A 14,513-nucleotide genomic window follows, 5' to 3' on the forward strand; every position below is an offset into this window, starting at 1 on the left:
CCAAAGAGCAATTTCTAAAAGCACATCTATGGAAGTTATGACAGGCACTGTGATTAACTAAAATAAAATCATCCTTCTAAAACACTTGAGGCAAGATATGGTAATTTTGAATTTGAAACTTTTTGTTAGTGCATCAGTCTGCTGTTTTTAAAAGTAGTTGGAATTATTGTTAAATCTTTAAATAAATGGCCTTTTCCTCCTTTTGAGGACTACTGAGGCAGGGGGATGTTGACTGCTTCACATTTTATATATATTTGTATGTTGTTAATTTTTCCATATATACCAAATATGAGCTTCATAGTAATAGACAGAGTAAATAAAGAAGGTCAGGATAAAGGGAGAGCAGGTGAAGCAATATGTCCGTCTAAAGGATTTGCATTACTCATAGACATTCAGAAAGTTCACACAAATTGCTTTGAATTTTTCAGGCATTCCCCTTCTACAGAATTCCCGTAATTTACTAGTTTCTGATTAGGGATGATACCAGTTAACTGGTCATCCTCACCCTGAATAGATGAGGCTTACCACTTATGGTTAACTGATAGGGGCTGGAGCAGCCCCCTACCCGACGCTGGCAGAGGGCTGCTGTGGCTATGTGTGTCCTGCAGTGTCCAGGTGGTGTTCCAACACAGCCAGAGTAGCTCTCCTCCTCAGCAGGCCCAGCTCAGGAGTGCTGTGGCCAGGGGTGCTCCAGCCCTCCTTGAGCAGCCCCCATCCATAGCAGCAGGACCTTCCAGGCTACCCCCCTCTCCTGTCTAATCAATTAACCAATAATTTTAATGTTTAATGAGTCAACTAATTAAATTGGATTTTGCATCCCCTCTTGTGATGGCTGTCCCTGAGCCAGGCATCAACGTTTGGTAGGAATTGACTTACCCACTTTTTCAGGGTTAATCTTTCAGCAACTAAAGTTGCCTGTTGAAACCATGCTGCCTTGTTACCTGACAACCTCCAGGTATCAGAATTATATCCAAAGTTAAATTTAAGAGGAAGAGCTCCTATTCATCATCCAAGATCAAACTGGTCCTTTCAGCAGCAAAATTAAAGTTACGTGTGTGTTTTCTGAACTGTTCCTGATGCAAAGGCATGAGAATATTAAAACTGGTCCATTGATAAGAACATTGCCCTGCAGAAATTAGAATTTGGGATGTGTGGTCCTTTCTGGGAGGACAGGGGGTGGGGGTGGAACTTAGAGTAATCGGGGGGTAGTCCACATTGCTTGTACATAGGAAGCACCTTGGTTTGTTTTCTATCATCCAGCCCTTTTTCTCTCACATGAGACGTGGGGTGTATAATTACAAACTCGGTAGCCCTCCAAGCATTAATCACCTGTGTGGACTCTGCTGCTGTGAACTCAAAGTTCTGTAATGCAGTTTGATTTACACCCCAGCTTGCCGTGCCCTAGCTCCATATAGCCAAGCCCTTAGATGAAAGCACAGTGTATTAGTATTATTACTAAAGGGTTTACTTGGCATTGTTTGAGTCCTTGTAGGGGTTCATGGCAGGGTATAGTGGATGCATGGGTCTAAGCAGGGTGTATGGGGCAGGAGTAGTGGAGGGGCTCAGGGTAAGGGGTGGGGTGTGCAGGAGTCAGGACAAGAGGCTGGGAGGTGTGGGAGCGGAGGGCAGGGGGTGGGCATTCAGGAGGTGGCACTGGGAGTTGAGGGCAGGGGGCTGGGAGGTGTTGGAGGCTCAGAGAGGGAAACATGCAGAATTAAGGACAGAGGGTGGAGTCTGGAAGTTCTGGACATGTTCACTGGGGCTGCCTGCGGTGGTGAGAGCTGCATGGTAAGGATGACAGTGGCTCTCGGGGGGCTGGGGCTGCCCTGCCCTGCCCTGCCTGTGGTGTTCCCTGGGAAGGTCACACCAGTGGGGGCTGTACTGCCTGGACATAGTAGGTGGCAGCTCCACAGGGAGGCTGCTGGCCAGCAGGGTTCCCACTGCCTATGTGGCATGGGGGGAGAGGGGTCTGGCCTGAGGCTTTGAGGGAGAGGTCCATTTACCTAGGCCTTTGTCCTGCAACATGGCCCCAGCTGACGACTCTCTTGCTGGTGTGACCACCCCACTGTGGTCAGTCTGTGTCATATAACTGTCCCTTGTGCTTGCTACCCTCCTGTGGGCATTGCGAAACTTAACTGTCCCTGCTCTCAGACCTTTCCCTTTCCATGATTTGGAAAACAAGTAGATTCCAGGCACATCCCATTATGCTGGCACAACCAAACACCAGCCTTGCTTTAAGTTATAAGAGGAAGCTGCATACCAATTTTCATGCCCCTTGCTCATACCATTTAGGAGGTGTTCTTGAAGAAACGGACTAAGACAGGTGGCTGGGGACACACAATATCTAGAATATACAGTAGATTATTTTTATTCCCACCAAGTAGCTTTGTTGGAAAAGGTCGGTGTCTTAAAAAACGTGGCATACGGTATATCAGCTTGGAATTACATGTGTGTGCACATCCACACCAAAATAAGGAATATCAGTATGGTCTTATAAAAATTAATTCTCTCTGCTTCTGAGAGCATTCTGTTTGTAGCCGTTTAGGGAGATGACAGTGAGTATGTCAAAATATAGAATACTGTACTGATTTACAATGTACCGTTATGGTAAATATATATCACAGATTAGTGGTCAGTGGGTTACATGAACTTTAGAACAGATAGTAAACAGACTAAATCTGAGAGCAGTCTATCAGTTTTTATAACAAATCCATATTCATCCAACAGACAGCTGGCTGATTTTCTTTTCATGGGGATTTGACCATAATTAGCATTCTCATTTATTACTTATCACTACAGTCTTTTGAAATTGTTACAGAGAATTCTAGTAATTTTTAGCATTTCTTCAGTTTTAAAAAGCTGATACAAAAATGTTTAAAAACGGGGATCTAAGAAACTCCAGCTTTTATAGTGATTGAAAATGAAAAGTTGCCAAACAACATTCATCATTTATGGTCCTTATATGGGCCCATATAGGTAAGAAAGGCACAGAGGCCTTTAGCTCTTTATGGGTCCTTTGCAGGAGACAAGTCACTATTGATGTCCATGGGTGTACTCTGGGATAAAGCCCTCAGAAAAGAAAATGAGTATGCAGGGAAGAACTTATTGCAAAATTTTCACTAATGTGAGCCAAGGAAAAACTTGTTTAGAACTATATTAGAGTCTTCATGGGAAATTTTTGCATCATATGAATTTTTTTGTCAAAAACCAATACCTTCTCCCCCTCATTTTCAAATTTATTTACACTTCCCCCTAATATCTCCCCGTAGAACAATGAGACTTCACAAACACAAATGTACCCTGACCATCACTCATTTTGATTTGTTTGCAAATTTTTTAAATTTTATGTGAGAAATTACATCAAAATTAATTTCTTTCAAAATCCTTTTTTAATCACATTTCCACCTAATACCCTGCTATCCAGAGAATCTGGCCACCTGGGAAGGTGAACACACTTTGTTGTCTCCTAGGATCTTTGAAGGTAGTTTGGAGGGGTGGTTGTGTTTTGTTTTGCTTTACTCTGTGCCAGTTTGCCTGTATCACAGAACAGTGTGTGTTTGCTTTGGTTTTTTAACAGGAAACTTTTAAGTTTACCCCTTTCGTTTTCTGAAGAAGAGTTCCTTAGAATGAGACAAGAGTTCCATTGTTCCTATTCTCAACTGGACAATAACTTAGCTTTGCGGAAGATACGGGCAAGAGCTTTGCTCCAGGCATATCAGTTAGCATGGAGGGATGCAGAGCTGCACCAAGTGGAGCAGACCATAGCAATATACGACAAACAGGTAGGAACCCTTTAGATTTCCCAGATGTGTATGTTTACTGTATGCCTCTTTTTCTAGAATGGGTTTTCCAAACCAGGCCATTTTTCATGTGTTTTGGAGGAGAAAGTAACTAGGGCTAGTTCTGATGCTCTTATGTAATCCAGACTGCTTAGGCTGTGATAACATTGATATTTATGATTGACCCGTGGAGCCCAAGTCCTCTTTTATTCAGCTATGCAATACCACTACAAGTTTTCTGGCTTTGGAAATCCTGTTCTGTTAAAGAGGAAAAAAAAATTTTGAGCTCTCCAGCAGCCCAGCAAAACCCTTTGGAAGTTTGCATATCATTTGCAGGACTGGTCCAAGGATGGTGCATTTATGGATTTTATGATGATCACATTCTGAGTTATTGTTTTGGTTCTCATAGCCAGTGACGACCCAGATGAAATTACTGGCTGAAGATGCAAGCGAACTAACTTTTCCTGGCACAGCTGTTAAGAGTGAGGGCTCAGGATAAAGGTGGTTCTGTGTTAGGGTGCCTCTACATAACCAAGTTATTTCAGAATAAATTCCGAATAACTTTGTGAGCATCTGTAGAGTAAAACTGCTATTTTGACATAATTTCAATATTGTGGATGGCTTATTTTGAATTCTGTAAACCTTGTTCTATGAGGAATAGTGCCAGTTCTGAAACAGATATTTTAGAGTAGGGGCTGGATAGACAGGGAATAGACTCTATTTTGAAAAAAGATATTCTGGAATATCATCTTCCGAAATAACGTTGCTGTGTGGACATAGGCACTTGCATCCAGTGTTCTATCTTTTCTGTGCTTACAGGGCTGTACTCTGAAATAGACTCTATTGTGTTTGGACACACAGTTTCAGAATAAGTTTTTGTTTATTTTGGGGCTTCCCTGTAGTGTGGATGTGTAAGTCTGGAATACCTTATTTTGGAATAATAACTCCCGAATAAGCTATTTCGGAATAACTCTGTAGTGTAGACATGCCCTTACAGACCTCAGCTATCTGTGTGTCTCCTGTCACACCATCAGCTGCTGCTCCTGTTACCATCACCCAGACTCCTGTGATGCAACCTACTCCTGTACTGTGGCCTCAACAGTGACAGTTACGAACTCCTCACTGTTTCTGGCGTGATGGTATGTGTCACTTGGCCAATCCCCTGGCTGCCCAACAGTGGTTCACAATGGCAGGAAGCCTGTGAATGAGGAGCCAGACAAGACTACCTTTACCGATGTTTCCTTTGGTATGATAAGACAAGACACTGGAGCTAGTATCCTCTGTTGTGGAAATTAATGGCACTCTGGAAGTGAATGGTGGACGCAGGTGCTGAGTCATATTCTCCCCTTGGGGTTAGTTCAGTCTGGACAGTTGTTTGACAACAGTGGTTGTAAGTTTGACATGTGTATGTCTTGCAGACAGCTGGAAAAGCTGTATGCTCTGCCATCTACAAAGGCATACCAGGGGTCCAAGGCTCCTGGGGGCAGGGGCGGGGAAGCAGGCTTCAGAAATTAGGACAAGAAGGGCCAGCATTAGACTCATTGTGGCTCAGGGCAGAAAGCCAAAGTCCCACCACACTGTTGCCCCATCACCTGAAGGTGAAGCTTGGGAGCTTATTTTTGTGGGGCACTCTGTGGCATGGAGCCCCAGGCTGTTGCTCTACTTGCTTACCCCCTAATGCCAGCCCGGACTTCTATATGCAAAAGTACAGTTCTTGTAGCACATGTGAGCCATGGAGTTTTTATAACATGTTAGGGGAACCTGAGAAAGAAAAAAATTGAGAACCACTGGGCTACAAGAGAACAGGTTAGGTAAAATATCATTCAGAAGCTGCATGAGATATGCATATGCTCTGCAGGTGGATTTGAAGAATGGAAATATGCACTAGGTGCACATTTCATACTTCCTGTATGCAAGGAGAAGATCTAAACAGGATTTGGTATTATGTGGGAGATGGAAGGATTTGATCTCACTCACTGTGATCATATACAAGAAGAGTGGCAATATTTAACAGTGGAGTTTTTAGGGACCTTCATAAACAGGAGAACCATGCGCTGTTTCATTTGCCAATCTTCAGCAGTTGACTTGCTGGGAAAGAGGATTCAAGATTTTTTGTGATGGATTATCAATCCCGTTATTGGCAAGTACCTGAAAAGTTTGTAGTTACTGACTTTTCAGCAAATAATTTGGGGATATTGCTACCAACAGCTCCCTTCTGCCTTAGTGTGCTCCTGAGATATTTTTCAGAGAGTGATCTCTCAACTCCTGGGTAACACCCAGGGTATGTGATGCTGTTTGGATGTCATTCTCATCTTTGTTAATTCTCTTCCTGCTCTTCTGGACCTGATGCTATCCCAACTCCGACTACAGGTCAGTGCCCACAAGAAATGTATTGAATAATTGGGTAACATATTTCTGTTTGCTATTTACATTTGTGCAGAAGATTTTTAATTGCGTTGAATATTATAAACAACAGATTAATTCTGTACCTTAACTTTTTCCACAAAAAAGATACGTCTCTTCTATGAATTGTAGGTAATAACACTGTAACAAAAGGTACTGTGTCTCCGCTCTGAGCCTGATTGTGGTTTTCTTAATGTGTAAACTAGGTTAGGGTAATTGCACCAGAAATTAGCTTAATTCAAAACTTTAATGATTTAAAAAAAAACTCTGTTTTTGAAAAGCAAAAGGACTTTGCTGAGCCTGGCAGTTGAACAGATATTATCTTTTCCCTGAGTACATGATACTTAGTCTATATTCTTGTAAAAGAATACAAAGGTCAAGAATAATTTGATTACATAATAGATGCTCCTTAGTACTATTATGGGTCATTTGTGATTCATACAGTGCAACTTGAAAACAATTCACTTTTTGAATGACTATATCATGTTCTTTTTATGGCTTGGAAAAAGGAGGAAAATTATGTTGTCATTGCATATAGTATTCACTAAATGTTTATGTAAAACCAAAAGTTATCTTCCCTCTGTTATCAGAAGAAATTGCAATAATGCAACTTGGCAGTTGCACCTCATTTTCATGGAAGGGGTGAATATGTAAACCTGTGATTGAAAAAGTTGGGCACATTCTGGAGCTTAGTCAGAAACTACTAAATGGAGACTCTTAAAAGTATAGCTAGAACATGCGTTTCATCATGAAAGTCCAGTTTTCAATTTTGTCTTATTTCCTGGGGAATAGTCGACAAATAATAGTAATAATAATAATAATATATAGTAACATCATCTGCATTTTCAAAATATTTAATGACAGGATGACTTTTTACAGCCACAGCCCAAGGTCAAAAAACAACGATCTAAGAATAGAAATAAGATACATGTTCTGAAAAAATCTTTGGAGGATAAAATTCGCATCTATGAAGAACCAATTACAGATGAAAAGTTGAACAAGGTAAATGTAAATGTTGATCTGTAAAGAATGCTCAACAATTGCAAAATAACAATAAGCTTTTATAAATGCATGCAAGACCAAGACGTAGAGGGGCATGGAGCGCCAACTAAATAATCGCGATGGTCTCTTGTAGCGTTAAAGTCTGTGAGCCTGTCTTATGCATAAATATGTAAAATATTTCACCTTTCTTGTCTGTGGCCACACTTGGCCAAAACTTTGAAGTGGCCATAATAATGGCCAAATCGAAGAATACTAATGAGGTGCTGAATTGAATATTCAGCACCTCATCAGCATTCACAAGCTTCTGGCTGCGGCACTTCGAAAGCACTGCTTTTGAACGCGTGCAGCTCAGCGCGGCTACATGGGGGTCCTTTTCAGCAGGACCCTGCACATTTTTAAATCCCCTTATTCCTCTCAAATGAATAAGGAAAAATCAGAATTTTTAGTTATATGCAGAAGATAAAGTTTATTGTTACATTTCTGGTTCACTTGTTATAATATATGACCATTTTAAAAAAAATAATAATCTACTCTTCTTCTTGGAGTGAGGTGCATGGCCTTTGGTAGTTAATATGCATCTCAGTCCAAAAGCAGACAAGACAAGCACATAACAAAAGTGCTCCTGAGTAAGCCTGGTACAGTATCTAAATTCAAATACTCTCTACATCAGTTAAAGGATTAAAAGGTCTGTAGAACTCACATAAATCAAGCACATTTAGTGCATCAAAATATTAGTGTCACATTAAAGCCAAACCACCCAAGTATTACACATATCCGAATTTCCTACTCTCTTGGGTTCCCTCGTATATATACATATAGGCTATGTCTACACTAGAAGCATCTGTCTAAAGAGGTTACTGTCAGAAGAGATGCTCCAGCAAAACTTCTGTCAAAGGATTCCATCTACACTTAAAAGTGGATCATTCTTTTCACCTGCTCTGTTGACAAAATGTCCCCTTGGAATGTCTACACAGCTTGTATGCTGACAGTTTCTGTCAACAAAATGCATTGTGTGTAGATGCTCTGCGAGTTTTGTTGACAAAACCCCAATTTTGTTGACAAAACTCTCTAGTGTAGCCATAGCGATATACTGACTGCAGAAGAAATGTATCCAAACAAAATACACGGTCTATCTTAAATATATGAAAAGCAGCTAATCTCAATAAGGCAATCATTTAGCAGACTATGAACTATCTATGGTATGCATATGACCCTGTACTGTAGTATCTCAGCACCCACCACACAATGGCGAATGCTTTTATTTTCACATTGGCTCTGTGAGGTGTGGAAGTACTATTACCTGTGTTTTACCTGTGTGGGGAACTGGGATGGAGAGATTATGGAACTTGCCTCAGGATAGTGAATACAGATCACCCAAATCCCATGTTAGCATCCTAATTACAGCACCATTCGTGTCTCTGTAAGCACTACTATGCTTATTGGGGTATTCTACTTTCTCTCATAGTAGAGTCTGGCTCTTACCTCTATGTGCTTTGTACAAAAACAAAGTAAAAATTAATTCCTGTCCCTCTTCGCTTACAGTTGAAAAACACTGAGGGTTGAGGAGGAGGTACGTGCTGGGGTTCAGACGGCATTGAGAGTCGGCTGTTCTAGGTCCATCCTTTCCAGCAGGGGCTCCTCCCCTGCTAGGACACAGACCACAGCTTCTCTGCATTGCCCAATGGCCTGGTGAGCCTGATGGCAGGGAGTGGTTGCCACTGTCTGCTGTAACCCCAGCTGGGAGGAATAGGAAGGGGAATGACAGGAGCCTCAGCAACACTGCCTGGAGGCTTCATCCCACCTCTCTGGACAGAATTCTGGCCAATCAGAGCAGCAAAGGGCAGTGCCCAGGAGCAGTCAGGGAGGGCTCAGAGTGCACCCCTGTCACCCAGACCCTGCACCAACTGACTGCTTCTGCACCCCCTCCCATCCAAACCCCCACCCCTTTCCTGCAGCCTCTCTCCTACCCGAATTTTCCACCCACATGCTGCTCCTGCCCTCTCCCTCCCAGACCCTGCACCCCAAACCCTCTCATCCCCCCGACCCCTCCTTTCTAGACCCTGACCCCAAACCCTCCAGCACCATCCCTCCCACCAAACCACACTCTCTAGACCTCTCCTACAACCCCTCCCATGCAGCTCCCCCACCAGCAGCTTGCTCCATACCCGACTTCCAATCCAGACCCCAACCAAATCTGTTCCTGCACCCCACTACTGCCCAGATTATCCACCCCTCCCAGCCTTCTGTGGTTTGAGCATTGGCCTGCTAAACCTAGGGTTGTGAGTTGAATCCTTGGTGAGGCCATTTAGGGGTCTGGGGCAAATAGGTTAAAAAAAATCTGTAAGGGATGGTGTTTGGTCGTGCCAAGAGGGCAGAGGACTGGACGTAATGACCTCCCAAGGTCCCTTCCAGCTCTATGAGATGTGTATTGCCTGCACCCTCCCGCCCACCTAGCCCCCAGAGCTCTGGCCCCCTTACAGTCAGGAGCTACATCACTATGGGTTTTTTATTTGGGTTTTTTTTGTTTTGTTGCCTCTCATTTGTGTGGCCCCCCCAACCCAAAAAAGGCTCCTCACCCCTACCTTAAAATGTTGAAACGCCTTTTGCATAGTATCAGATTCTTGTAATAACTTACAATGAAACTGTGTGTATTTTTGCCAGTGTCTGTCATCTTTTCTTTGCCTTTGAATTCCACAGCTATGAAAGCCCACATCCTGCCTCATCTTTAAAGTAAATGGGAGTTATCAAGCTGTATTTTCTTGCTTATTCATTATTTATCTTAATATTTTAAGAGTTTAAAACCTGTACTGATGGTGATCAGTCATTTACTCACTCAACCACACATTATTCATTCATTCATTTTCAGACTACATGCATGTTTAATTCATTAAATCCTACATCTAAAAGTGAGCTTCCTGTTACTCCTTTTCTGTTCATACATCTGTCATAATAATTTTTGTGTAGCTTTTTACAGATATACTGTAAACCTTTTTGGAAGACCACAGAGACCCCTCTAAAATGACTGCTTGTGTACTGTATGAAACAATTTGTGTTTCAAGAATGTTTTTTTTTTCCTCATTTAAGCAAAAATAAAATGCAGTTTGGTGGTTAGTATCCTGCACATGTATATAAAAGTTTGAAGAAACTAATGGGTCAGATCCTCCAACTTAACATAAATTTTTGTAGCTCAGTTATGTCAATGGAGCTGCATCATTTCACGGCAGCTTGATATGTTGCATGGAAGGCAAAATAGAAGCAGGTGGCTTTCTGGCATATGATTCGAGAGACAACAGGTCATTCAGTTTCTTGCTCTGAATGAGCGGGGCTACCTGCATGGTTTGACCAAGTCACTTAGGGCCAGGCTTTTAAAGGTATGAAGGCACCTATCTGCTTTAGGCACCTAAATACCTTTTAAAATCTGACCCTTATTGTTTCTCTAGTTCCCACTTCTTGGTCTGTAATTATACTTGAGAGTTTTCCCACTAACTTTATCAGAGATGTAGCCAAGTTAGTCTATCTTCAAAAACAACACAAAGTCCTATGGTACATTGTAGACTAACATATTTTGCAGTATAAACATTCATGGGCAAAGAGCCACTTCATCAGATGCATGAGTCTTTGACTTTAGTGGCTCCACGATTTCACCTCTGGCCTCATGCTGAGCACCCAAAATCATGAGTCACTTTGGAAATGCTTTGATGTACTGCAATACCAAAGCTTACCGTGAACAGTATAGCACTGCCTCCGGCATCCTTTCCATCAAAGACTTAGCCCATTGCAAGTCACTATGCTTAGGCTAAGAGTAGATACCATGTAATCAGAGATGAGACACTGACTCAGACTGGAGGGAAGTTACTTGGAATTCCTCAAGGGATTCTAGTCACTGGTCTTTGGACCAGTCTTATTTGATATTTTTGTTACTGACCTTGGCACAAAAATTGAAATTTGCTGATGATGCTAAGGTGGGAGACACTGTCAATAGACATGGGGACAAAGTATACAGGAAGATATGGATGACCTTGAAGACCGGAGTTGCAGAAATGGAATGAAATTCCATTGTACAATGTGCAAGATCATGCGCTTCAGATCTAATAGTAAAAAATTCTGCTGCAAAGTGGGGCTCACAAGTTGGAAGCAGTGGAGGAGAGAAACCTGCTGTGTCAAACAGTCACAGGATGACTATGAATCACCAATGGAATTTGGCTGTGAAAAAGGCAAATGCAATCCTAGGATGTATGAGTCATTTTCTGTAACCATAACAGAGAGTTAATGACATGGTAGTAGAAACTAGTAAGAGCTCCTTTGGAATATAGAGTACAGCTCTGGTCACACATGTTCAAAGTAGAGGAATTTCAGCTGGAACAGGTACAAAAAAGAGCTATTGGGATCATCAGAGGAATTGATGGTTTATTTGTTAAAAGGAGACTGTGTGAGTGTGGCTTTGTTTAGCCAAACAAAAAAAAAAAAAGACTGAGGTAGGATATGATCACTTTCTATAAATACATTGCAGAGAGGGTTAAATACCAAATTGGCTGAAAATCTTTAAGCTAAAAGACAATTCTGTCACAAGAAGAAATGGATATAAACTGGGCTTGAATAATTTCTGGCTGGAAATTAGAAGTTTCTATCCATCGGGGGTGAAGTTCCTGAACAGGCTCCCAATAGGAGTTGGCAAATAACTTTAATTGTTTTCAGAGAGAGCTGAGTGTAATTGTGTGGTGTGGTAATTCGTGATGGGAGGGAGCAGGGTTCTACATGTGGTTTATATCCGGTTCCTAAAGCTCATGCTTCGGAGTTTCTGGGTCCATTCCTTGTTGTGGTGAGACCCAAGAGCTATGCCAGCTGAAGCTTCGGCTCCTGAAAGGGTTGCCTGAACAGGACAGGTCCAAAGGTAGAGACCAGACAAATTTGGATCACCTGTTTCTGAGGTACAAGCCAGAGTGGTTAACAACTCTATCTGTAAAAATCAAAAGTTACAGAAACATTTGCAAAGAAACCTACAACTACACAAGTCTTGGGAGGAGTTGGCAATCCACACAGATTGAATATGAAGCATAGTATGGAAAGCACAAAGGAAGCTGCTCCGCAGATGACCCTTCTGTCACCCAGGATGACCTCCCAGTTTGGTATATGGAATGTTTGGACCATGTATCAAGCAGGGAAGACAGCACAGTTAGCCGTGGAGATGAAACAGTACAAGCTTCCAGTTTGGGGCATTTGTGAGACAAGATGGACACAATCAGGCAGCCTTGCCTGCCTGCAAGGAAAATGCAAAAGTGGAGGATGTCGGACAATGTGGAGGAGAGCTCCTGAAATTAAAAGACAACAACTGGGGTACCCTCGAAGTCAGCTAGAAGTTTTGTCCTGGAACAGAGTGAAGTGGAGGAGAGATTTAGATGACCTATGCTCCGCCCGGAGTACAATGGTTTAAATCAAGTCAAGCCTGCAGGTGTGAGGAAGGTTAATTCCTCCCAACCAACCCACCCACCCGCCTACCATTTATTGGGCGAGTCTCTTTTCTCTCCTTCTGCTGAAGCATCTGGTGAAAGCCAGGTATGGAAACAATGCATAGGAAGGGACAGGCCTGTAGGGTGCCACTAAGCCTCTTTCTGAGGATCTTGCCTGGCTGGTTCTTCCTCACATGTTCAGGGTCTAATTGAGAACCATAGGTAAGGTCAAGAAGGAATTTTCTCCAAAGTTAGCTTGGGGTGTTTGTGCTTCCCTCTTCCACGCAGGAGTGTGGGTCACTTGCCAGGCTTATCTGGGTATCTCTCACGTAATCCTTTCCCTGCCACTGCTGGAGCCTTGGCTTCTGGTGCACCTGACCCTCTCCTGTTCTCTGTGTGTGGCATCATAGTCTACTTTCCTGTGAGTTGTAATACTTTGGTTTCATTTCAGTTGTTGGGTTAGTGTGCAGGTGCTGGATGGTGACATACAGGTGGTCAGACTACAGGGTGTAATGGTCCCTTCTGGCCTTAATTTATATCACACACCCAAGTTAATTTTGATCTCACTAGCATGGACACAGAGAGCTGTAAAGCTGCAGTAGCACAGTTTAGCTGCTCAAGTTTACAAACCCAGTCCATGGGGCAACCCATGCTGCTGTGGGCTTACCTGCTATTTGAGCTAATTACATCAGAGCTCTCTATATTTGCCGTCACTACAGGTTTGACTGCAGTGGAGACACACTTAGGGAAAAGAATGTTGGGTTTTTGTGTGTGAGTGTGTGTGTTTAATTTTGTTCAGTATTGAAGCGAGGCGCAGTCCAGGCTTTTCTTACATAGCTAGTTCATAAGAGTATCTTGAAATAACATTTTGAAAAGAAGTTCACTTTGACATGCTAAAAATATTCTGATTCATGGTGGAATTGGCTGTCTTGTATAATCTAAATCAAAGTCCTGATTTGCATGATGTTCTGCAGAAGTTTCTCTTTATTTGATTTCCTATCAGTGCCACTGGAGTTAAGTATAAATCTCTTAATGCTCATGAACTGCTGAATTGTGAGGATATGAAAGAAGTGGTGGAGTTATTAGCATTTCAATGGAAAGCAATGCACAGAGAACAAAGGTCCTCAATTCCATTTTAACAGGTTTCTTACCTTTTTTGCAAAAGTGTATACAGACTTTCCTGTAGTTAGAATCCTTCCTTATACAAACTAAGAGATAAACATGAGAAACGGGCTGAGATCCTTGGCTGTTCTCCAGATACTACAGGCAGCTCAGATTTGTCCGTAGGGCTCCAAGGTTTGCCCATACCTCTTCCCCCTTAGTTTTCTTTTTCTACCAGTAACTATTCAAAACCAGTTGCTCCTCAGTCCTGCATTATCCTTTACTATTCTGGCTTTGCAAGATTAATTTGAGAGCAATAGTGATTTAGTATTTTTCCCACTTACTCTTCCCCCCATTATCATCTTTCATGTACAAAAGGAAAAGTTGGGAAGGTTTGGGGTGGAGAGAGATTGTTCCCTAATTTCTTCTACTTCCCTCCTCCACTATGTCAGCGACAGTCAAACAGATCAGCAGAAAACAAACCCACATAATGCATGCAACATGTGTAAGCAGCTCTCAGACCGCCAGGCGCTTTTGTGCAGTTCAGCAATTTCGGGAGTCTGCCACAATTGTTCTCAGCCAGCAGATCCTCGCTCTGCCAGGAAGATGCTGAGAATATGCAGGGGGTGCTGGGCCTTCTATACCAGTGGACGTGATCTGCAGGTTCACATCAGTTCTCTTCAGCCCAGAGCACTCAACAAACTGGATTGTCCTTGGTGGTCAAGTCCTGTCTGAAGTAAGTCTAATAACTTCCTCCAGTGTCCTGGTCCAGTCCTCTTCT

At 42.5% G+C, this 14,513-nt stretch overlaps 1 protein-coding gene across 6 annotated transcripts in view; it reads left to right on the forward strand.

Annotated features, from left to right (window-relative positions):
• EVC2 (EvC ciliary complex subunit 2) overlaps window positions 1-14,513 on the forward strand; it is a 144,543-nt gene that overhangs the window by 97,764 nt on the left and 32,266 nt on the right. For all 6 annotated transcript variants that reach the window (XR_012645330.1, XM_074992467.1, XM_074992468.1 and 3 more), the window contains 2 exons: window positions 3,578-3,782; window positions 7,062-7,184. Coding sequence is in view for 5 of the 6 variants with exons in the window: in XM_074992467.1 (XP_074848568.1) it covers window positions 3,578-3,782; window positions 7,062-7,184 (328 nt within the window). In the remaining variant the exon portion in view is untranslated. The remainder of the gene's footprint in view (window positions 1-3,577; window positions 3,783-7,061; window positions 7,185-14,513) is intronic.

Source organism: Carettochelys insculpta, chromosome 4, assembly GCF_033958435.1.
Source record: "Carettochelys insculpta isolate YL-2023 chromosome 4, ASM3395843v1, whole genome shotgun sequence".
NCBI classification, from domain to species: domain Eukaryota; kingdom Metazoa; phylum Chordata; order Testudines; family Carettochelyidae; genus Carettochelys; species Carettochelys insculpta.